This window comes from Centrocercus urophasianus, unplaced genomic scaffold, assembly GCF_019232065.1.
Source record: "Centrocercus urophasianus isolate 14NV4802_14NV808 unplaced genomic scaffold, USGS_Curo_1.0 seq_24, whole genome shotgun sequence".
Classification (NCBI taxonomy): Eukaryota; Metazoa; Chordata; class Aves; order Galliformes; family Phasianidae; genus Centrocercus; species Centrocercus urophasianus.
Window position 1 is genome coordinate 2,907,517 of NW_024884800.1, and position 24,133 is coordinate 2,931,649.

General features: G+C 45.2%; 1 protein-coding gene across 6 annotated transcripts in view; it reads left to right on the forward strand.

Moving 5' to 3' along the window:
• The window catches only part of PLS3 (plastin 3), a 44,706-nt gene extending 22,863 nt beyond the window's left edge, over positions 1-21,843 (forward strand). For 5 of the 6 annotated variants that reach the window (XM_042824841.1, XM_042824837.1, XM_042824839.1 and 2 more), the window contains 15 exons: positions 4,127-4,213; positions 9,121-9,284; positions 11,375-11,504; positions 11,928-12,060; positions 12,840-12,921; positions 13,570-13,735; positions 14,355-14,497; positions 15,516-15,611; positions 16,102-16,297; positions 16,878-16,956; positions 17,584-17,698; positions 17,843-17,976; positions 18,831-18,954; positions 19,497-19,621; positions 20,468-21,843. In XM_042824841.1, the coding sequence (XP_042680775.1) occupies positions 4,147-4,213; positions 9,121-9,284; positions 11,375-11,504; positions 11,928-12,060; positions 12,840-12,921; positions 13,570-13,735; positions 14,355-14,497; positions 15,516-15,611; positions 16,102-16,297; positions 16,878-16,956; positions 17,584-17,698; positions 17,843-17,976; positions 18,831-18,954; positions 19,497-19,621; positions 20,468-20,600 (1,887 nt within the window). In that variant the 5' untranslated portion in view covers positions 4,127-4,146 and the 3' untranslated portion in view covers positions 20,601-21,843. Of the gene's footprint in view, positions 1-4,126; positions 4,214-5,002; positions 5,098-9,120; positions 9,285-11,374; positions 11,505-11,927; positions 12,061-12,839; positions 12,922-13,569; positions 13,736-14,354; positions 14,498-15,515; positions 15,612-16,101; positions 16,298-16,877; positions 16,957-17,583; positions 17,699-17,842; positions 17,977-18,830; positions 18,955-19,496; positions 19,622-20,467 lie in introns of those variants that run through there. The other variant, XM_042824843.1, reaches the window with a different exon arrangement.
• Positions 21,844-24,133: the final 2,290 nt, after the last annotated feature.

The following is a 24,133-nucleotide window of genomic DNA, read 5'->3' on the forward strand; positions in this document are numbered from 1 at the left end:
CCAGAAAAAGGAGCCAGCAGAGCTGCTGGGTGTGCCGCTGCTGAGTGGGGGTTGGTGTGCATGTGTCCGTCTGTCTGTCTGTCCCTTGGCAGATCAGAAGCTTGCAGCATTGTGCTGGGTGGGCATGCAGCTGCTGGCCCTGTGGGATGGGCTGAAACACACTTGTAGAGGACTGCAGGGGTTCTCATAGCCCGGCTGTCCGGCATCTCGTTCCTGAAGCAAAACTGACACTTGCTGATTAGTGGTCAGAGACATGCAAGTTCTGAAGTATTTTTAATTTACTAATGCTGACTGATTTGCCTTCTCGTGTCTGGAGCCTTTGTCATGAAATGACAGCAAAACCACAGGTTCCTCTGAAAAGGGGAATGCATGCTGCGTGAGTCACTGCGGGTCCTATCTCCTTTTCTTTGTCTGTCTTAATCAAATGGAAAAGGGATTTTTTTAATACATTTTTGTTGACACTTTAATGTGTCTCTGTGTGTGCCTGTTTGAGTAAATAAGTTGGTGTTGTTAATCAGTCAGTTGTAGAGGTATTAGAATGGGGTGGGCCTGGGAGGGACAGAGCAGCTCAGTTTTCAAACGAGTGCAGAGCTGCTAAGAAAGCAAATTCTTCCATTTGGATCAGAAGCAAATTCCAGCTCTGTTTCTGTTGGAAGAGTGACTCGCTGTCAGGAAATATATGGTTGTCGCGTCCTTTTAAAATTGAGTGAATCCTTCATCTTTCAGGAAGATATGCAACTGTTTTATTTCCCTTCCCACCAATCCTCTGTGTGGGACGCAGCTCCCAGCGCTTCCCTCCTGGGTCTGTGTCTGAAGACCCTTTATGTGGATGGCAGTGTCTGGAGCTGCTGTCTGAGCAGTCCAGAGGCCCCAGCTAGCTCCTGGTGCTTGCACCTGTGCTGCAAGTGTAGAATGTGAGCAGAGGCTCCCATCCCTGGGATGGAGCATCCCTGCTTCGGCTCGTCTCCAGGTGGCTCACAGCTGTGGGAAGCACAGGGGCTGGGGGGACTGGATATGACCTGCCAGTATGGCAGTTCTGTTTGGAGCACAAATAAATGGGCCCTGAGTCAGTGGTTGTGGTGCATTTAGAAGCTATAAAGCTTGTTTACACAGAAATATGATGCAGCTCCTATCTGGGAAGGGAGTTGATATTAGAAAACCTGAGATGTGCTTACAGCAGCTCTCATCTGCAGCAAAGTGAGGTCTTCCAAGTGCAGTGTGGCTGTGTGCTATGGGAAGCTGCTGCTGCACCGTGGTGGCGGGGAGCCCCACAAACTCTTGCTCCATGTCCAAGGGATGGAGGTAGGACTTGGGGTGGGGTTGAGCAGGAATTGCATCTCTATAACGCTCTGTTTCGGTGCACATTAACCAGTGAGCCTTCCCGTTTATACTTTTACACCAAGTGTACAAAATGGGTGTGGGATCACTTCCTTCTGTCATCTTTTGTTTCCCTCATTCATTCCTCTTTCTTTCGGTCCTTCATCTACAATGGGACTTTTAACCACAGTTTGTCTCTGGCCAGCGTTGCATGCCCTGCCATGTCTGAGGCTTTGCCCAGCACAAGTCAGTGGGACGTGGTGAGGCATGAGGACTGCAGTGCTGAGTCTGAGACAGCTGATGTGTGATGGCCAATGCTGCATTACAAAGGGGGTTTATGTCCATGAAGACAAAGCCGATTGTTTAAAAATACATCTGAATGAAAAACACAATTCTGAATGCCCTTGACTTAGCTATTTAAAAAAAAAAAAAAAAAAAGAAGAAACAACAAAGCAGAAAACTGAAAAGCTTTTCCAGCCTCTCCAGCCCCGTGTGCCAAGTGGAGGTGTAATCCCTTCCTCTGGGGGAAAGGAGGGATGGGGGATCGACCCAAACATCATCACCAGCAGCTAATCCTGCTGGAAGCTCCCAGCCTGTCTGCTTGTAGCTTGCTTGGCCTGCTGACCTTTTCCTATGCTGTGTTGTTGTATCTTGCTATGCTTTTCCCTTCTTGGGCTGTACCAAGGTCAGGTGTCTGCTTTTTTTTTTTTTTTTATTATTTATTGGTTCAAGTTGAGAGGAGGAAGGGAAGAAGGAAGAAAGTGATGGCAAAACAGAGATCTCTCTTATAGACTTGCAAAGATGAAAAGCATAGGGACTGGAAAGGAAATTGTTCTTTAAGTGAAAATCCACACCAACAACAACTGCAGGGCGTATCCAGAGTGTGATCATTCCCTGATAAAGTCAAACAATGCAGCTTTTATTTTATTTCAACTGCTCATTCTGCTGTTAAAGATGGGAGAGACAGCAGCAAGCTAAGTTTCGATTAGGGGTTAGATTACTGATGTGTTTGGAAATCTCTTTTTAAGGGAAGCTCTGATGGTTTGAAGGTGAATTGGCATAAACGAGGCTTAGGCAAATAGTGAGCTCAGCCTCTCCTGCCAGGGTGATTCCATGCCTAGCCAGAACTGCTGCTGATCTTGATACCAGCATGTTTCTGCCAGTTGTGAAATCCACCTTTGGTAGCGTGGATCGCTCAGTGATCGCTCAGTGCTGACTTTTCTTGCTGAGCAACTCTTCTGTCCCTTGGAAAAGCACCCAGGTGTTGGAGGCTTTGAGGATGGGGCTGCACAAGTGCTGCAGGGGGAGCTGGCTCACTAACAGCCAAGGTCCTGGTCTGGTGGCTGTTACAGCTTTTACCATGGTGCTTTTTTGCTCCATCATCCTGACCCAGGTTTTGCAGTAATTCCTCCTCTGCCCTGTTCTTGCAGTACAAGCCTGGCAATGAAGGTCATTGAGCTCAGAGGTGGGCTCTGCTTGACTCTCCTCTGTGTTCTGCAGTGATGCAGCTTCTTGGTGCCTCTCCCTGCTGCTGGCACCCATGGGTGCTGCGTTCCCAGGGTGCCACGCCTGCCCATCACTCTCATCTCTAACGACTTTCCTCTTTCCAAACTGAGTGAGGTGTTGCAGAAAGTGATTATTTACAGATAGGCAAACTCAGGGTTCTTAACCAAACAAGTGCTTATGGAGCAGCTGGGAGCTTCAAACAAAAGAAGTTTGCTCATCACAGCACAGGCACTGCTGAATCCCAGCCTGGGTTCTCACTCCAGCCAAGAGACAGCCCTTTGGGATCCCCTTTTCTGAAGCTCTGTAAATCTGCATTCATCCCTTTGCTCGCAGAGAAGCAGGCTACGTCTGTTCCCATAGGCAGAGGAGGAAACCTTTTAGTCTTTCGCTTTGTAGGTAACAAAGTGAGAGCTGGAAAGTCTTGGGTTGCAAATCTCTTTGGAAGTTGCATGGAGCCTGCCCACATCCCCATTTTTAAAAGCGCTGGGCTGTGTTCAGCAGCATGCACCTTTTTGTTCCTGAGAGGCCATTGCACAAAGTTTGTCCTGTTTGCACCTTCAATAAATCACCAATCTCTTCTGTTTGTATTGACCAAAGTGCCAACATCATCTACTGCTGCTGTCACAAATGTCACAGGAAGGGTACGTGGGCACGTCCCTGGCATTTTATCATCCCTATGACCATACCTGTTCTCCAGGCTAGCAGGTAGCACCGAATTGGATTTTGGAAAAGAGGATTACAACACATGCAAGAAACTGACTCCAGGAAATCAGTGTTTATTCAGTTTTGTTGTTGAAAAACAGTCTGTTTCCTTTGAGCAGAAACTATCAGTATGCTACTGTGTGCAAAAAGACCTTTTTGAAGTACTATTCAGAATCTTTGTTGTTTGTTTTTGGTAGTTGTGTGCTTTTCTGTGGGCAAATGGGCAGGCAGAGCCAGTCCTTCACTCTTGTATTAACATTTAAACTCTAGGTTTGTGTTGTTCAAAGCTCTGAAAACCCCTGGATGTGGGAATTCTTCCCAACTGCAGCACACACCTGCAGTGGTTGCCTTAATGTGTGCAGAACAACAGACTGTAAAATAAATACACTGAGCTAAATATTAACAAAGCGAATGGGATTTCTGACTTGGTAAGGAGTGCATTTCCCACTTCCAAGTTTCATGTCTAATTTTCTTATTGGAAAGGCAAATGTGGCTTTGAGAGCTACAGTGGCCTTGGTGCTGCTTATTACTATACTGCTGTTCAGAACTGCCTGTGTTTGAGTACAGCTTGGTTTCACACAGTGCCCTTTTCTCTCTTTAGGTCCTCCCTAAATCCATGAGATGGCTGTCACCATGCAGATCTCCAAAGATGAGCTGGAGGAACTCAAGGAGGCCTTTGCTAAAGTTGGTAAGTGGGGATGGGGAGGGCTCCTTGCCTCTGTCTACTGTGTGCTTGGAGCGAGTTTCTCCCACCCCTGGGAGTAGCAATGCCAGCAGGACGTGGACACTCTCCTGCTCTTCATGCCCAGGAGTCACTTGGCAGCATCACTGCTTCTGAGTGTTGCTTCTAGCCAAGGAGCACAAAGGGGAGGCCTGGTACTTTGGCCAGGCAACACTTGATATCATAGAATCATAAAGGCTGGAAAACACTTCTAAAATCATCTCATCCAACTGTCAGCCCATCACCCCACTGCTTTGGGACTTGGTGCTGGGAGTGCTGGTTTGGGCTGTTTTGGCAGAGGGGAAATGTAGATGCTACACTTCTGGTGTATGGAGGCACTGAGTTGGGTGTGCATGCAGCAAAGCCTAATTAGTAGCTGCATACCTGGCCATCACCTTTGGTGATGATAAAATGCTGTGTGGGTACTGTGGGCCCTCTGGTGGCTCCATGTCTCTCTGGGTCCCACCTCCCTGGCAGCAGGAGATGCTCTGGGTTGCTCTGCCTGCTCCCACCCTTCCCCTGGGCTGGTGTGGCAGGAGCCCATTGCAGGCTGTATAGGGAAACTTAGATGGGCAGAGAGCTAACATGATGGAGAGAAATTGTTTTCTGCTGCTTTGGCTTCCTCATAGAGCTTATGGGAGGGAGGAGTGGGAGCAGGGTGGCAGCAGCAGGCTGAGGTCAGAGTCTGCAGCTGGGGCTGGGAATGGGCGGGAGTGGGTTGTGCAGAGGCAGGCCAACCCCCACTCCCCTCCCAGCTGCACATCCGTGGTGCTCAGATCTGCCTCGCATCTGATGAAAGCTCTGGCTTGCTGTCAATTCACAATCTGCAGCAATAAAAGTGGATTTCAAAGGTAACCGATTCTCACAGAACAGTGGTGGGACGTGAAGCAAGTTGAGTTTTTGGCAGTTTGCTCTCCCATTTTTGCCCTTCCCCTAAGCCTTTAGGGCAGGTGGAAGTCAGTTGGCACAGAGGGAGGAGAGTGACCATCGTGCTTCTCAATGCATAATGTACTTCTAAGTGCAGATGTTGTTGAAAATAGGGTGCAGGTAGCCCATTCTGACCTTGTAAACTAAAATGATTAACCTGTTGCAATGGATTGGCTTTTTGTCAGTGAGGTTGATTGTCTACCTTTGCTCTGGGAAACCTATTCAGATAGTGATTTATGTTAGGAAACCAGCTTGCTCTAAGGGAGTTGGATCTCTGTTCAGTATAAATGGAAATGTCAAAACTTAAGTAACAAGAAATGTGGTAATTAACCATTAGTATATACCCACAGGTGTGATGAGCTCTGCTTGTCCTTTTAAAAAGCGTTTGGTTTGTGTGGTTTAGGCATGGCACAACCCACAGACACTGCCGTGGTGTTTGTCAAGAGCATCTTTACTGCTCTCTTTTGTGCCTGAAGGAGCCACCTCCACCCTGGGCTCTATAACTGTCTAGGATGTTATAAGGTACTGAAGTTATCTAAAGCTCGGACAAGCAGCTCCCAGCACTCAACAACTAGATATTGCTGCTTCTCTGTTTGCTCTTGGCCAAATGGTGGCACTTGGTAGAGAAGGAACAGCGCTACAGAATCTGCAGTCTTGCTCTGCTTATTTATCTTCCTTCTCCCTGTTCCTAGTAAGCAGAGATAAGGATCTTTTCTGGAAATGCGAAGCGCTTAAAAAACAGCGCAGGCGAACATTTTGTTCGATGCTGCAAGGTGGTAAAACAATGCTCTGAAATGCTAGCTTATGGCAAACAGGGATCTGTGACCCCGCTCCAGCGTCCTGCTGAGAGCCTATGTCCTTAAAAGGAAATGTGTGGTTACTTTCCCCTCTTGCATCCTGTTATTTAAGCTATTTTAAGGACGTGTCTGGAGGAAGCTGAGCCAGAGCTTGAAGCAGCTTTTGGGGTTTTGTTTTTTTTTGTGGCTTTGCTGCGCCACCTGCGTACGGGCAGAAGATGGAGCCATCTATCACTGCTGTGACCTTTGGCAGGTTGAGCATGCTGGCACGATGCATCTTTCAGTGGAAATAGGAAACTTCAGATGTGCTGTAGTTTCCTTTCCATCAGGCAGATTATAATGAATCCAGGCTGTAGCTTGTCTGGTAAAACAATTTTGCTTTCTTCCATTAGTAATTCTGGATCGTATGCTGAGGGATTTTGTTTGGGGTGGCTTCTATTTTGACAGCCTCTTCAGCTGTTAGATGCCATTTCAGGTTTTGTTAGGAGCAGGATTTTAGACCTCCTCCTGTCTGAATGCTGGCCCTGTTGCAGGACATCCAGCAAGGCACCATATGGTGGATTAGCAGTAATGCTGCACACAATTGCAGCTTGCTGGTGCTGCAAAGGTGAATCTTGTAATGCTGCTACAAGATATACTGACCATGTTTTCAGAGGGGGAGCGTGAGTAGGGAGGGAGCTGCCTTGTGGGATGGGGTTTCAGGCCTATTTGTCGTGCTGACAGGGCTGTGGCATTACACCTTTTTGACATGCTAGGGAAAGAATGGGTCCAAATTCCACTGCACAGTGAGCTGCTAGTTACTGGGCTCTGCTGCCAAGCCAAATCCATGGGCTGGCACATCCAGCAGGCTTTAACGCTTGAAAGTGCCTTTCTGTGGCTGAGCAGCTAGAGCTTGACATGAGACTGTCTTTACTGGAAGAACTCTGGCTTGGTGTGGGGTCTTGCATCTGAGCCAACAGACCTGCTTTGCTGGTAGATCCCCTCCCACAGAGTCTGGGACGTAGGTATCCTTTTAATCTTTGAAATAAATCAGTGACGCTTTTTCCCAGGATGCTGTAGGAGAGTAATTCCTAGAGGTGAGTGTTTGGGATGCTGTTAAGCGTTGGAAGGACTGCGTGGTGGAGACCCAAGGGTTTGGGGTGCACTAAGGTGTGTAAGAGCTCTTCTAATTGGTTACGTTTTATGATGTAGAGTTTCATTTTTAGGTGGTGAGCTGACTGGAAGGTGGGATGAACAAGTGTTTCTGGATTCACCTGTTTATTTGGCAGCGTGGCAAAGGATTGTGGTTGGTTTATCCAAGCACAGGCTCAAGCAGTGGGTGTTGGCTTAAGGCGTGCTAGAGGTGAAACTGAAGTTCTATTTCAGGTTAATGGGCCCCGGCGATTAGCAAATCTCTTCCCTATCTATGTGTGTGTTTGTTTTTTTTTTCCTGGATATGAGATAGGAAAAAGATGCATATTACGTGGTTAGATTTAGCAGTAAGAAAGAAAGCTGTAACGGAAGAAGCTGTGATTTATCTGCAGGGGAAATAGCTCACTGATGACATCTCAGACTGGACTGTTTAATGAAGCTTGCCTTTGTAAGCTTATATTATTTTGGAATAAAATTCTGAAATTGAAGGCCAGACAGCAGCCAGTTGCTATCATTAATCATTGTCCCTTACCACTTTAATTCATCAGCATTATTGTAAACACTGACATCTCATGAAGTAGTTTAATGTATTTATTAATTGGCTGGACTTGATGTTGTTCTTTAGTTTGAGAGCTAGGGACTGTTCTTTTGGACATCTGCCAGCGAGCATTTGAATTTCACTTTCTTGCTAACTTCTGAAAGCAATCTTAAAATCCCATATGGATGTGGAAAATGAGGAGGGCTGGAGTGGTGGTGAGGACATGCTGCTTGCTGGAACTTTTTTTTTTTTTTTTTAAATACAACTTAAAAACCACTACTCACACATCATTAAAAGTAAACTGACTTTCAAAATTTGCTAGCAAACTGGACTTCTGAGCCACCCTGCCTCTTTTACTGTAGAAAGTGTCTCCCTTGAAGCATGAATACCGACCTCTGTGACTGCAGCGTGCGATTGTCTTGGGATCAAAAGCCAGCATTGCTGGGGCTGGTGAGGCTCTCTTACTGTGCAGGCTGCTGTCTGCAAGGGTGTCTGGGGAGCAGAAGCTGCTGCTTGAGCTTGATTAAATTCTGTGGCCTTATGGAGAGTCTGCTGCCTTATAAATAGCACTCAACCTGTGCCCTTCCGTGGCTGCAGCAAAAGCAGCTGGGTTTGTGTCATCCGTAGATGTGACACTATCTGCAAAGGGGCTGGGATGTGTTGACATGCAAAGCTCAAGGTTTCCACTTGCAGAGGAAGAAAACAACAAGCAAGTCATGTAGGTGATCACATCTTGCTAGGCATGCCGTGCTGCTGCGTCTTGGTAGCTGACTAAATGCCATTGCAGGGCATTCATAAGCATCACTGAAAGATCTGGCATCATTTTGTTTGTCAGCGATAAGTGGAGAACATTATTATCAGCGTGATTAAAAAGTAACTGCTGTGCTGACTTAGTCTTTTCAGTTCAGAATGCAAAAACGTGCTGCATTTCATGACCTTCTATTTTTGATGCAGAAACCAGCTGCGGTGCAATTCAGATGCAAAAAGTAACACTCTGGAAATGATTTATGGCAACGCAGATGTTCTCTTGTGAAACTTTTAGGCCAGGATTGGTCATGTGCACTGAGATCAGCCTTGCTCAGTCCTGCCTGGAAGCTGCCATTGCACAAAGCCAGGCTGAGCTTGTGGCTCATGCTGTGTCCCTCTCTGTGGGTGAGCTTTGTGCACTGAACTCATGCTTCCTGGGTAGTGTCTATTTAATGCGTGCTTCTTGGGTTTGGTACTTTCGGTGTGGGTTTCCCACTGTGTGCCTGCATCCTACACAGATCCTGCCATCAGCAGAGATGCATGGTCCTAAAACAGGTGCGCTGTGACCAGTCACACTAGGACGTCCTGCCTAAACTCTGTGTCTCCTGAACATCCATCTCCATAAAGCACATTTGAGCATGGGAACGGTGTTTCTCCCCCACTTTCTGGAGCTTGTCCCATTGGATGTCTGGTGTGTTTCTAATTTACCTTCTTCCACCCCTTTTCTTTCCCAGACCTCAACAGCAATGGGTTCATCTGTGACTATGAGTTGCATGAGCTCTTCAAGGAAGCCAACCTGCCTCTCCCTGGGTACAAAGTGAGAGAGATCATACAGAAGCTCATGATCGACAGCGACAAGAATAAGGATGGGAAGATTAGTTTTGAAGAGTTTGTCTATGTAAGTGCTATTTCTGAATTTCCAGCATCTAGTATATGGTCTAAGGGTCTTCTTTTAGACAAAGTCAAAGAAGCAGTCTGAAAAGGTTGACCTTGGCCTAATTCTAGTTTTCTTTCCACAAACAGATTGCTTTTTGAGGATTTTTCTGGTAACAAGCAGCTCTTTGGTCGTATAGAGACTTCTACAGTCTTCTGTGCTGTTATTATCAGGCTGTAGATTTGGACAAAGAGGAAATGCACTGTTTTTGAAACCAAACAAAACAATTTTCTTCTACATGCTTTTCCTTTATGAAAAACCCATTGGAGGCTGGAACTCTATTTCCATGTGGGGGTGGCAACTGGACAAAAGACTTCCAGTTCTCCAAGCTCTGAGGACTGACTGGAAGCAACTCTTTTTCCAGGCACGCAGATGAATGCTGTTTTCCCAGAGAAGCAGCGTAATTTCCTTTCTTAATTTAATCAGACTACAAATACTTGCTAAAGATTTGAGAAGACATTTCAAGGCATACTTTGAAATTACTCTACATGCCGATGTAGGAAACTTCAGATCTTTCAGATCTGTGTGTTGCCTTAAAAGGGAAGGACAGGACTAGGGAGATGGGAGAAGCTGGTTGATGGGTCCAACATTCAGAAATAGGTCAGATTTTTCCAATTAATTTGCTTTATTTTGTCTTCTCAAAAGGACAGTGCTTTCTCTGATGTGCTGGTGGTTCGATATCCATCTCTTCATCCTTTTTATACACAGAGTGTTGGAAGAATAATATCATAAAATGTAGAGGAGCTGTTCTCCTCCTACATTCAGGGAGCTGTTCTCATGTCAACTTAGATTCACCACTTTCTGTTCCTTAATTGTTTTCAGACCCTCTGAACTTTTGAGTTCGGAGTCGACTAGTAAGTTGGAGTTTGTTTGCAGTTTGTGAACACTTGCATGCTGGGTGCATGGTTCAGCTGTTGGTTTGAAGTGGTCCATAACTCTTTGCCCTAGGAAGGAAGAAATAAATCTCTTCTGTCAGACTTGAATGGTACCAATGATGAAGTAAACATCAAGAAAATGTCTTGCAGGCAGCCAGGCTACACAGCAGAAGCAGTGGGTAGTTGTAGGATTTTTGTGAGCGGAACTGTTGTTGTTTTTCAACTCTGAGCAATTCTGTTGGGATTTCTGGTACCAGGTAAGCCATGAACCCCCTTGAATTTGGGGTCAAGCGACTTGGTGATACCTCAGAATTAAAGCATGTATTTTCAATGAAGCTGTGTAATCCCACTACTCCAGCAAATACAAAAATACACACACTTTTTGATTTGTATTTTCAATTTGGCTGGAACCAGTTTTGAGGGAATTACAGTAGGCTTCAAACCATTCAGTATTTGAATGACCTTCTATTCAAAGGTCATTAATTTGGCCTTTCATTTGTTGAATGGTTTCTCAGTTCTATAGGACCTCAAGGCCACTAATAGTGGCATGCAACCTGCAGAAACCACACGGTGTAATCCTATGCTTAAAGAACTCTTCTTCCCTTAAATGCATTTTGACAGGTAGTCTAAGCCTGCTAGAAAAAAGCTTACCTGTTGTTACAGGTTATTGCAGATTAGGTTGCATAGACAGTGTATTGTGTTGATGTATAGGGGGTTTTTTGTTGTCTTCTGTGGGTTGTGGACAAAGCCTTTTGTGTGAACTAAAGCCACATGAGCACCTGGCTTAAGGTTAAAATTGCACAACAGCTTTGGATTGTGGAAGCTGCTGCATGTGTACCTGCTCTCCTACTGCAAAGTTCTCACTTTTTGCTCCTGGTCTCATGAAATCCACGTGGGAAGGTAAATGTGTGCAGGTTACTGCAAACCTATTGCTGCTGCCTCAATGGCCACTTGCAGTTTGTGTTAGAGAGTGGGTCTGCCCACTGCCCTTGTTGCATTTAATCTCACTACAACTTTGCTAGGCCCTTCACGTTTGCTGATTGTACCGCAGAGTTTGCTTCAAAGCTGAGAAGCAGAACGCAGCTTTTTTTCCTGTTTCTTTTTTGCAGCCCTCTTTCCCCTGTCCCCCCCCCCTTTTATGAAGGCATTTTTTGTCACTCTGAGCCCTTTCGATTGCAGATATTCCAAGAGGTGAAAAGCAGTGACATTGCTAAAACTTTCAGAAAAGCCATCAACAGGAAGGAAGGCATCTGTGCCATCGGGGGCACCTCAGAGCTCTCCAGTGAGGGGACGCAGCACTCGTACTCAGGTACATCTCTGACTCTCTGCTCTTCTCTTGGGTGAGGGGAGGCAAAAAAAAGAGCAGATTTCTGCTGTCTGCCACATACTGTGCTTTCTCCAATAGCAATAATCACAGATTGAGGTGAAGAGCAAGACTGGATGCAGGGTAAAGCAACGTGTAAATTAAACATGTGCTTATTTGTTTTGTTAACCGTGTTTGCTGATGAAGTCCTTGTGCCACATTTGGGATGTGGCTAAGATGCAGTGGGTAAATGATGAAAGCGTTCTGATAGATGGAAGTTTAATTTCAGGTTTTTTTAAACTCTGTGTATCCAATAAAATAGTGGCAGTGTGTTGTTTTTCCTGGGCTATCGTAAGCACTTCTGGGAAGATTTTGCTGTGTTGTGAAGAAGCCTGTATTAAATTTACATTAAATTGAATTAAATCTTAGAGGAAGAAAAATATGCCTTTGTAAACTGGATAAACAAAGCCCTGGAAAATGATGCTGACTGCAGGCACGTTATTCCAATGAACCCAAATACAGATGACCTGTTCAAAGCGGTGGGAGATGGGATTGTGCTGTGGTAAGTCATGACGGCTCCTGACTTTAAAAAAACAAACAAATCCCCCAAATTCCATGGGTAGGGGAATTTCCATTGCATGCTAGGCTGGTTTTGTGTGCCAGTGTGTCTGTGTAGTGTTGCATGTATGAAGAAGGGCTCAGTCACCCAGGCTTTACTGTCTATGTGTCGTGCATCTGCTTTGGTACAAGCTTTGCTTTACCTTGTAATCTTTATTTCCACAGTTTCAAGTAATTCAGTTATTAAGGCGAAGACTGAGCAGGAAGTATTCACAATATAAAGTAAAAACATGTTGTGTTTTCTGTTGATTAAAAATCCATTTTGCTCACACCTTCCCCACTAAGCTCTCAGTGTTTGCACTTTCTTCTGGTGCAGTTTTTCTTGTCAGCAATAGTACATCTGTACAATAGGAGGAAGAGCGTTGTCTTACTACACTGCAGCACCTGACAACATAGCAATGAGTGTTCAGTAGTTCAGTGACTGCATTTGTGAATAATTCATGTGCTGTTTTTGCTCCAGCAGCTGAGATCAATGGTGGCTGGGGAGATGTTTAAGGTTTCAGGCTTAGCTATTAGTTTCAGATACATTCCAAATACGTTCTTGATAACATAAATATGAACATCTGATTTACACAACCCTGGTATAGAAAAACAAACCAAAATAACCCACAAAGGCGAGGAGATAAAAGGAAATGTACTGTGGTGAGCATTATAGGAATGCAACAACTTGTTGAGATTAAAAACTGGATGTTGTTCAAACGTTGCTATTTTTCCTCCTGACAGCAAAATGATCAATCTTTCTGTTCCGGACACAATTGATGAAAGAGCAATTAACAAGAAGAAACTCACACCGTTCATAATTCAGGTATGATACAGTTCTGTGTGTTGGCAGAAATGCACGTTTAGAGTAATGGGAAACTCAGCACAGTGGCTCAAAGAATTATTGTGGAAATACGGAAAGGAAAGAGTTTTATAACTTGGATTGAATTATTAAAGGCGGTTTTGTCCGGTGTGTTATTGGCAGTCACAGTGCTATGGCTACAATTCAAAAGGCAAGAATGATAACTTCATGTCAAAATGGATAAAATGCTGAAATGCTGTTCCTGTGGTGGTTAGATACAGTGCTGTCTTTTCAAAACCCTATGGTTACTGGACTCTTTGAATTGTTTCGTAGCAAAGCAGGTTGGTTTTGCACAGATGCCCACACGTGCATGTGCTTGGATACCTTCATGCTTCTCCATCCATGTTCTTGTGGATTCCATTAGATACATCTGACTAAAAGGGTGAAACTAGATACCAGAGGCTGAAATTAAACCCTTGTGCCTCCTTTGGTTCTTATTGATTCAGCCTGCTGCTGGCAACTCCATTAAAGCTTCAGACCAGGGCAGCTGGGAGCGTTTCCTCCGAGCTGTTGAAGTGAGGACGAGGGGAAATTCCCCACTCTGCCAGCGCTGGATGAGAGGCAAAGTGGCATCTCCCTGGGCAGTGTCTCACGTGGTTGTGTTGTCTGCAGGAGAACTTGAACCTGGCGCTGAATTCTGCATCCGCCATCGGGTGTCATGTTGTCAATATTGGTGCGGAGGACTTGAGGGAAGGGAAACCCCACCTGGTTCTTGGGCTTCTCTGGCAGATCATTAAGATTGGCTTGTTTGCCGACATTGAGCTCAGCAGAAATGAAGGTAAATGAAGCTCTCTAAGTGATAACTTGCAGAGCATGAACGCCGACTTGCTCCCACGCTGCCGAGGGGCTCAATGTGCTGCTGTGCCTGCTCCGGCCCGCGCTGCTCGTGCTGCTGCTTCTGGCCCCATCGTCTCTTCCCTCCCCTCTGCCGAAAGGGGAGCACTGGCCATCAGCTTCGTCGAGGGCCTGCGCCAGGCCGGGTGCCCGCCAGCTGGTTTGTAGCTGAGAAGTTGGTTTGCTTGGGTGTGATGTGCATGTTTGATGTGGTCCAGGTGGATGCTATAGAGCCTGTAGTTTGCTTTCGTAGAATGGCTTGGGTTGGAATGGACCTTAAAGCACGTCCAGTTCCAACCCATGCCATGGGCTGGCTGCCCCCTGCTAGTTCAGCTGCCCTCATCCCCATGGCCTTGGGCATCTCCAAGGATGGGGCACCCACAGCTCATGGCAGCAGTGCCAGGGCAGAGGAAGGCTTCAGCTCCTTGCGAATATGTTTGTGATGACTTTATTCTCTTCAGATCCATCTTGCTGTGGGAACATCATGCTGAAGCAGTCTCACTGTACTTGCTTGGTCCTTTGCTGAAACTCCTTCCTTCCATTCACAAGCATTTTTCTTCCAGCACTGGCTGCCTTACTTCGTGATGGTGAAAATCTGGAGGACCTTATGAAACTATCCCCAGAAGAACTGCTCCTAAGATGGGCAAACTTCCACTTGGAAAATGCAGGCTGGCACAAAATCAATAACTTCAGCACAGACATCAAGGTACTGAGAGCTCTCCTGGCCGCAAGTGTCTGGGAAAAGGCTGGGAGTTGCCAGGGCTGTGTTTGCACATGCATCTATGAGGCCGTTAATGCAGAGACAGGACCTTTCTTAACCTTAATGCTCCAAATAATAGGTTTAATGGAGGTTTCATTAATAGTATATTTAAGGTATCATAATGCTGCCATCTCTTGCCATGAAACTGTATGAATGTTTCCTCCAGTGGGATCCTGCTGCACAGCTGCTGTGTGTTTTACTCAGTGGTGTTCTTCATGCATTTTCAGATGTTCTTAATCCATCTATTTTCTTTTTTTTTTTTTTTTTTTTTTTTTTTTTAAAAATAATTTCCAAGAGCACTGGAAAAAGGGCTGTGCTGCAGCTCACACAGACAGGATGCAATAACGAGCTGCACCCCTGGGGAGTGTGATTTCCGTGTTCTCTTTGTGGGTGGTGACATTTCATCCAAAATGTCACAGGCCTGGGAGAGGAAGGGAGATGAGACCCCTTGTTCTCTACACTCTGCTGAGTATTAATGTGAGAGGGGAAGCTCACAGATGATTTTTCAGATGCAACGGGTGGCTCTCTTCTCACTCTTTGTGGTAGTGAAAACCAGGGGATGATGCCTCCTGGTCAGTAGGGAATTTTTGCAAGCTGACCCCATCACATTTCTGGAGTTTATTTGCTTGGCTAAAAATTGGGAGGAAGGAAAGGACAACTGGGCTGGAGGCCCTTAGAAAAGCACACAGCAGAGTGTCCAGTAAAGACAGAGTTCAAGCAGTTAAAAACCATAATTATTCACCTTAAATATTTCTAACCTCTTCCTTTTGTTTTCTTTTCTGCTGCCTGGATTTCTGCCATCATGCTCTGTTATTGTCTGTCAAGCTTACAGATTTTGGTAATTCAGTAAAGGTACATAAGCCAATTAGACATGGTGACTTGATAAAGATGAGCTTGAAATGAATTGTTATGGTGTATGCACTGCTGTGCAGGAAACCTGAGCTTTATTTTTCACTCATTTCAGGATTCTAGAGCTTATTTCCACCTTCTCAATCAAATTGCACCCAAAGGGCAGAAAGAAGGAGAGCCTCAGATCGATATTAACATGTCGGGTTTCAATGTAAGTATTCAGGCTGTTGTGTCCTCACACTGTACAACTTGTGACTTGCTTGTGACCCAGCAATTGCCCTCATGACTTCTAGGTAACCTGGTATCTTAATTTCAAGCGTGTGTAAAGTGTCAGTGGGCATCTACACACCTCGGGTATGTTTTAAATGAGTGCCTCTTGCAGTCCTGGTCACCGTCTGCCAACATGAATAATTGAGAAATATTTTGCATTTTTTCTGCGTTTGGGGGCATGCTGAATTCTGCTTTTGACCCAATCATTTAAAAATAACGGAAAGTATAGAAACTTGGGAAGGGCTGTCCTAAGAAAAGCAGATGCAAACTGGGACAAGCGTATCGACAGCAGGATGGATTAATTGCGGATGCTTCATCTCTTCAGTTGCTGAATTGATGAGCAACCTAGATGCCTAGTGAAGGCGGGTGGAGTGGTGACTTTGCAGCCTGATCTCTTCTCTGACAGCTCTTGTCTCTTGTGTTGCTGGCAGGAGAAGGACGACTTGCGCAGGGCAGAGTACATGCTGCAGCAGGCAGACCGGCTCGGGTGCCGGCAGTTCGTCACGCCGGCTGATGTGGTCAGTGGAAATCCCAAACTGAACCTGGCCTTCGTTGCAAACCTTTTCAACAAGTACCCAGCGCTTACCAAGCCTGAAAACCAGGACATTGACTGGACTCTGCTAGAAGGTGATGGTCACAAAATTAGTAGGAGGGAAATATCTCGAGTGAACACTTGTAGCACAAGAGGCTGTGCCCTGCGGAGGCACCTATTGATTTAACACTTGCGATGTGATGTTTCAGTGCTGCAATGGTTGTTTACTCATTTTGGGCAGGTGAGGAGGTACTTGAAGGCCTGTTTGGCTGCTCCAGGTCTGGAGGAGCACTGTCAGTGGCTTCCTGTGCCAGGGCTGGGAAGGTGGTTTTGTAATTTCCTGCCACAGGCAGAAACACCTCGATAATGTGGTGAGATGTTCATGGCAGCACAGATTGTTGGCAGAACTGGGAGAGGGGTGTTAGCGAGCTCCGTATGAAAGACATTCTTGCTCCATTTTGTTTCAAAACGTATGGAACTCATGCCTGGTGAAATCAATCTGATACCAAAACAAGATCAGAGCGATGCTCCTTCTTTGAAAAAGTTATAGTGGAAATAATTATATTTTTCCACTCTGAGCTGTGCTGCTCAGAACTCCCCCTCTTGCACGGAGGAAACCCCTCTCACAGCTCTGAACTTGCAGAAAGTTGCATGAACTCTGTCTCTTTCTTTTAGGAGAGACTCGTGAGGAACGAACCTTCCGTAACTGGATGAACTCCCTTGGTGTGAACCCCCATGTAAATCACCTCTATGGGTAAGTGTTAGGCTCTTGGGAAAGACCCAGCTTAGGTCACACTGGAGATGTGCTCACACCAGTGTCCTGCTGCTCACAGTGCTGAAGAAGTAGCTTGAGAAAGGCTGTTAGGGAATAGGCAGTGCTCACTGCATCCTCCCTGCAGCCCTTAGCTTAAGGAATTCTGGTGCTGGCACACCAGCAATCGGTTTTAAGGGCTGAAGATGCTTTGTTTTCTCCTCCCCTTTGTAAATTAGTACACCGAGTTCCCAATGCTTGTACATCTTAAGCAACAGGGTCTAAATTCATATGCCATCTAATTTTCAGGCTTGACCAAATCGTTGTAGTTCAGAGGCAGGGTATTCTGGACCCCCGTGGTCAATGGAAAGAGGTGACTACCTCTGGGTATTTTGTGTAGCAAAATTATTTCCTGGATCTGGTGGTGGTTATCATGGGAAAACCTGCATTAGCTTAGCAGCTACCCAGTGTTAAGCATGGAGTATTTCTTCTGCACTGGAAATCACAAAATGTTTTCCTTTTTAGAGTTACTAAAATTGCAAGGACCTGTAAATAGTAGTAATTATCCATGACATAACAATATCAGAGTGTACTTCAACCCTTACATGTCACGTTTTGTTCCATTTTTAGTGATCTTCAAGATGCGCTGGTAATACTACAATTATATGAGAAGATCAAAGTTCCTGTTGACTGGAATAAGGTTAACAAACCCCCATACCCTAAGCTTGGAGCAAATATGAAAAAGGTAAGCATTTTTATATAATTTCAAAGCAGCCATGAGCACCAGGAGCAGAAATAAATGTAAACTATCTAGAAATTCCTATTTGAGGATTGCATTCAAGCGAGTGTGTTTGTGAGTGATTATTCTTTGCACTCTTTTCCTGTGTAGCTAGAAAACTGTAACTACGCTGTTGATCTGGGAAAGCATCCAGCCAAATTCTCCCTGGTTGGCATTGGAGGACAGGATCTGAATGATGGAAACCCAACATTGACACTAGCCTTAGTCTGGCAGTTAATGAGAAGGTAAGGCCTGTCTCAAACACATAAAACTTTCAATTGCAGTACTGGGCTTGTGAAGATTTCTGCCAGGAGGGCACTGCAGCAGTGGAACAGATCACCCACAAAGGTTGTCAAACCTCTGTCCTTGGCAAGGTTTCAAGACTCAGCTGGATGAAACTGGCAGGGCTCCTCCTGCTGCTTGTGGGAATCTGGAGCAGAGACCTCCTGAGAGCCCACAGTGGATCTGTGTGCATGCTGCGGTCTAGAATCACCTCTCTCACCTGTTCAAGGCTGACCTACGTGTAGGAACCCAAAGCAGGACTATTTACCCAACATCTCTGTTCCAATGTTTAGTAGAAAACTGTGATGAGAGGAACGTTCCAGTGCTGTTTCATAACCCCTGAAGTGGAATAGGGGGGAAGGAGAAACTTGAGAAAAATGGATGTTAACTTAAAACAGATGATGAAGTTGATAGCCTTTTCTCTTGTCCCTGAATTCTTCTAAGCTAGATGAACAAAATAAGTTATATCTGCAGTCCTGTTGTGTGTCATCTCCATACATGATGCTGAGGCCAGAATACTAACAAGAGATTTGATCCAAGCCTCTAGGAAGTGTGCATTACCCCTCTGAGCAAATTGTCAGTGCTCAAACAGCTTAAGAGCGTCCTGAGCCCAGGCAATTTTGTGAACCTTCATTAAAAGACTTGAAAGACTAAATGCTTTAATATAAATCACATTTCAGGTAAGATAGATGGCTCTTCCTCTTTGCTGAAGGGGTTGCTGCCATGGATTTGTGTTGGCTCTTGTTGCATCCAGGCTGTGTGCTCTCTGTGTCTTAGCCCAGGCTCTGAGCCTAACGTTGTCTCTGCTTGTGCTTAGGTACACACTGAACGTCCTTGAGGACCTGGGTGATGGTCAGAAAGCCAACGATGACATTATAGTCAACTGGGTAAACCAGACACTGAAAGAAGCTGGGAAGTCCACCTCCATCCAGAATTTCAAGGTGCAGGTTCCCCTCTTTCATCCAAAACAAGAGAAGACAGTGTCTTGTCAACCTTGACAAGTTCCCAGACAGTGATGGGAACAAAGTGGCTTTGGGCTGCCATAGAGGAGTCTTTGAGGACTGCCAATGGTGGAAGCATAGCAGTGAGGCTAGTGAGCTGATGGGATGTCACAGGAGGGGAGGAGTGTGATTGGTCTCTAGGGCAGCGGTGAAGGGCTGAGGTGCCATCAAATGTTGAAGCTGGAGTTGGCAAATGTTTTAGGCATTGTCCCCTGGGGTCTGGTCAACAGGATGGATCTGCTGCCTGTAAATGCTTTGCAGACTGGTTACAGTAAATTGGAGTCCTGATCTCATGTTATTACCAAAAGAAAAGCAGCACTTTAGTTTCCCTGTGGTCCAGCTGGAAATAATCACTCAGTGCTGCTTGGAAATAGCTTGTTTAAAGCTTGTTTTTTTTGCTCATTGCAGAGCAGTTGAAGTGAGGTGAGAAGTACGCTTCAGGATTAGATATTCATCTTTGCTTCTCTGCTTTTATTCTCCAGGACAAGACTATCAGCACGAGCTTGGCAGTTGTGGACTTAATAGATGCTATACAGCCTGGCTGCATCAACTATGACCTTGTAAAGACTGGTCATCTATCAGAAGATGACAAACAAAATAATGCTAAGTAAGTCCATCATCTTGAAAGCTGCTTTGCTCTGGGAGAGTGCACCTACTGTGCCATGACTTAAAGTTTGCAAGTGTTTTTACTGTATTTCTGTGGTTTGCAATCTCTTTTAACACTTAATCTTTTAGACAGGAAGTGCTTTTTGGAACTGAATTGCTCTTCTCCTCAGCCTGAGGAGTGCTTGGCTGGACTCTTGCCTGTTTAGAGGAATGCACAATAGCCCAAGCACTTCTTAGGAGAGAAACAGAGATCGCTGCTGTTTGTTCAGGCTTGTGAAATGTTCAGCCAGTGATCAGGGTTTTGAGACTTGCAACCCTTGCCTGTCTCTCTCATCTTGTTGAATCATCATAGATTGTTAAGTTTAAAGTATACCTTTTAAATCCTGCCTTTGGAATGTGTGTTCTGCAGCTCTTCTGCAGTGGCAGAATGACAGGAAGTTTTCACGTAGATAATAGCCTCTCTTGATTATTCCTAAGAAGCAAACAGAAGGAGGAATATAAATGTTAACTGATTAGTTGTCCATTATGCATGCTAGCTATTAGCCCTAACAAATATAAATGACAACTTTTAACTGTTGATAAAGTGAGCTTGACATTTCAGTTTTTTGAAATTTGACATTGACATTTGAGTTTGCACGAGAGACACTTGCCTGTGCTGTTGAAAAGGAACATGGCAAAGGTTTCAAACAGGTGTGTAAAACTGGTGTGAGAGAACTGCTGCACATCCTGAAGGCTGAGCTGAATCCTAGCACAGTACATGAGATGGTGTTGGAGAGGGCAGGAACTGGTTTGTTGGTTATGGGTTCCAGTCCATGTGCTGACAGTGTCTTCTTTCCATGGCAAATAGGTATGCTGTATCCATGGCAAGAAGAATTGGTGCCCGAGTCTATGCTCTTCCAGAAGACCTTGTAGAGGTGAAACCGAAGATGGTGATGACTGTGTTTGCCTGCTTGATGGGCAGAGGGATGAAGCGAGTATAAAAGGGCTGATCCATGTAAAAATCACAACAAATAAACAACAAAACGCAACAAAAACCCAACCTGCCACCCTGGGTGCATGAGTAGCAGACCAGCTGTGTCCATGTTGAAATGCTGTTGGCCTAGGAACTGCTGAAGTTCAAGGGATGATGTTTTGCTTTGCAAGACAAATGTATCAAAATTCTCAGGGAGAGGAGTCTTAACCAACAGATGTGCTCTTTTCCCAAAGGAAAGTTGAACTTATCAAGAGCTCACAGAAATGCATTCACAACAGACCAGCATCTTACAATGCTGCTCTGGAGCTGTTTCACCACGTTATTCTCCAATACTTGGTGTGAAGTTCTTGATTATTTTTTTTTTCTTTATTCCTTTTTTCCTTTTTTTCATTTTTCCTTCCCCTGAGGGCTATATAGGGTGGTTGGTATTAATTGTAATGGGAATGAATTTTATTTCTATCTGCAATCTGGTTTAATTGCTGTCATTTGGTCCAAGCACGTTTTAGGTTTGACCACTTCCTTAACATTGCAAACAAAGCTACCACACAAGTTGGGGCCTGCAGGGCAGCTCACAATGCTAAGTGAGAAAAGTGTGACTTGGAAGATGGATCTTCTTCTGGTATTCTCTTTACATGGTGCTTTTTTTATACACCTCACTATTTTGATTACTCTACAAATAAAGCATGGCAGTTTTTTCTCTTTCTGCTCATAAAAAGGGTTGGGTTTTTTTTTTTTGGTATTTTTAAATTAGACTATATCTGAGAATACCACCATCCTTGAACTTCTCACAGTGACACCTGATATCATGTTGCTGAGGGCACAGCTGCACGTGAGAATGGAAGTGAATGCATTTTTGTATGCATCTTGGTTCAGTTGTGTGTACCTAGAACATAATTTTTACAGAAATCTGCATGAAAAATATAACTTTTTTTATTTAAAATGCTGTTGGATATAAAACCATACTACGTTGTGGGGAGGTTTTGTGCAGGGAAGAGGCAAATACTATGAACAGCAGGGTTCAATAAACTGAAGAGCAAATGTGCTGGAATAGAAAACTATTTTTACAGATGAAAGGAAGCATTGTCGCCAAAGAAGGAAGATGCTGTATCCATAGGAGTTAATATTATCTTGCTTTGGCAAGCTGTTTGCTATATTTTGAGATCATATTGCTATTCTGAGCTATTCAAAGTGATGTAATATGGTGGCAAAGCATTAGTTGAAATAAAAAACAAACAAACAAACCAAAACCATTTAAATAGAATTTTCTCTTTCTTTGCATTGGCCCAGCATGGCAGCCTGCTCTCAGTTGCTTGTAGCTTTGCGTGTCTGTATGTTCTGCACCAGCTCCATTGATCTGTAAAAGCCTTCAAATGCAGGTGTGCTTGAGGGAGTTGTTTGAAGCTTGGTTGTGTAACTGACAGCAGTTATTTTTGACTTGTGCTCTTACAGATCAGTGGATCTTCTTGTTGCTTCTGTGAAACCTTGCTCTTGAAATTGTGACTTGCTGTGTGGCTGAAGTTAAGTAAGAGTAGAGTAAAAGCCCCGTTAGCTCAAACCACAGGAAAAGCAGGATGAAAAGCTGTTGCCTGTCGGAGATGTGCTACCCAGGTTCAGGAGTAGACTCCAGGGATGAGGGGAGGTAGCAGCAACCAAACGTGGTTTTTAAGCCTCGCTGTAGTGTGAGAAGGATTGCCCCATAGTCACTGTTCACTGGGGAGGTGTGTCCAGCTGCCAGAGGGAAGGAATGACCCCAAAGCAGATTTCTTCTCTAGTACAGCACACAAGTGAGTGTGGGTGTTGGGTGAGCTTTGCCAGAAAGTGAGCAGCTTGGCAGGGCAGAAGTGCCCAGCACAAACTGGGGCTTCAGTGAAAACCAAGAACAACTGGAGTGTGGGATTGGTGTCATGTAAACAAACTTGTGACCCTAACTACATCAATCAGAGGTGGGTTTGTCCCCTTTTAGACCTGTCTTGCAGCTATGTGAGTGACTTTTGTTCAGCAGAGAAAACAAGGAGGTGTGTTTTGTGCAGCACAGGTTGCAGCTTGTTTGCTGATGAGGTGGGAATGAGCTCCTTGATTAACTCAGATTACAGGTTGCTGCTGGAGCCTCTCTTGGACAAACGAAGTTTCTCAGCTGTGGCTTTAATCCATTTCAAACCTCCCATCTGCACTGAGTCATTGTTGGAGGAGGGTATGGGAATCCAGCCACCAAACATGTCATTCTCCATCACCACCCTGCAGCGGTGCCGGTGTGAAGCTACTGCTGTCATCGACAGTGCTCCTGAACCATCTACACAATCTCGTTCTCGTTTTAAGTAAGGACGTATTGCAGTGGATGCACGTCGCAAAGAGACAAGCTGCAGACACAGAGCCAAAAGGCTGCGGAGCCACGAGATGGAGCCGTGCGGCCCCAGCGCTGCTGCAGGGCCGGGCTGCGCGGGGTGCGGTGCGGGCGCCCTCCGGGGGCCGCTGCTCCACGCTGCAGCTGCTTTGCTGCTTTACCGCATTTCTCCTTCGCCTAACGTGTTCCCTCTCTTGTGCTTATAACATCCAATTGGATTGGGACTTAGCACGTATTTTGCACAAACCTGTCACAAGTCTGAAGCGCGGGCTCACAGAGCACGGTGGTGTTTTATTGTGCATCCACACTTCGTCCACTTGCACGTGCTGCAGTTGTGCACTACTCTTCACAACAGCTTTGCTTACAAACTACAGAACGATTTGACGTTGACTTGATGTCGACAGCAGGGCTTTGCTCCTCTGTGAGGCAAGAACCTACCATCATCACACTGGGTGTGCTGCAACCACCCACACCTTCTAGTATGGATTTCCTAATGCTTGAACTGAGGCTAAGTCCAAAACAAGGTGCTGTCAGACTTCTTCCAAAAAACCATCGCTATGACACTGCAATACCAACTACTACAAAGATTACAAAGGAATGGGGCTGTGCCATAAGATTCATTCTGTGTCACAGCCACGCTAATACTAACTTCACCTGCCATAAAACTGGCACAATCACACCACAGTACATCACCTCTGATCACCACAATACTCATTGAGCCAGGATGACTCCACTCCAGCCAAAAACCTCTACAGCCACCAAGCTACTGTAACAAACTGACCAAGGGCAATGCAACAACCATACTCTAATCTCAGATAATGTTCTGGTGTTGTGCACTATAGCAGTGTGAGTTTAGAAAGAACTAATACCATCTTCCACCATAGTACATTCACACTGCTAGTCTACTATAATTGTAGTTACTATATAGTGAAGAGAGTTTGAAAGTCATTTTTTTTCCACTCTTTATCCTCTCCTTGCATCTTCTTCCTTTTCCACTGGTGCTGCAAAGGAAGGAGAACACAGCTGGACAAGGAGAACAGCAGCTCCTACACCTGGAGGAGCTCCATCCCTAGGCACCACCTGAAAACCAGCTCAACCCCAATCATCCTCCACCTCACCCCCAGAGAAAACAGCATCAACCAGATTTTTGCATCCAGCAGATGCACAGCAGAGCTCCAGACACTGCTGGGGCAGTGGGC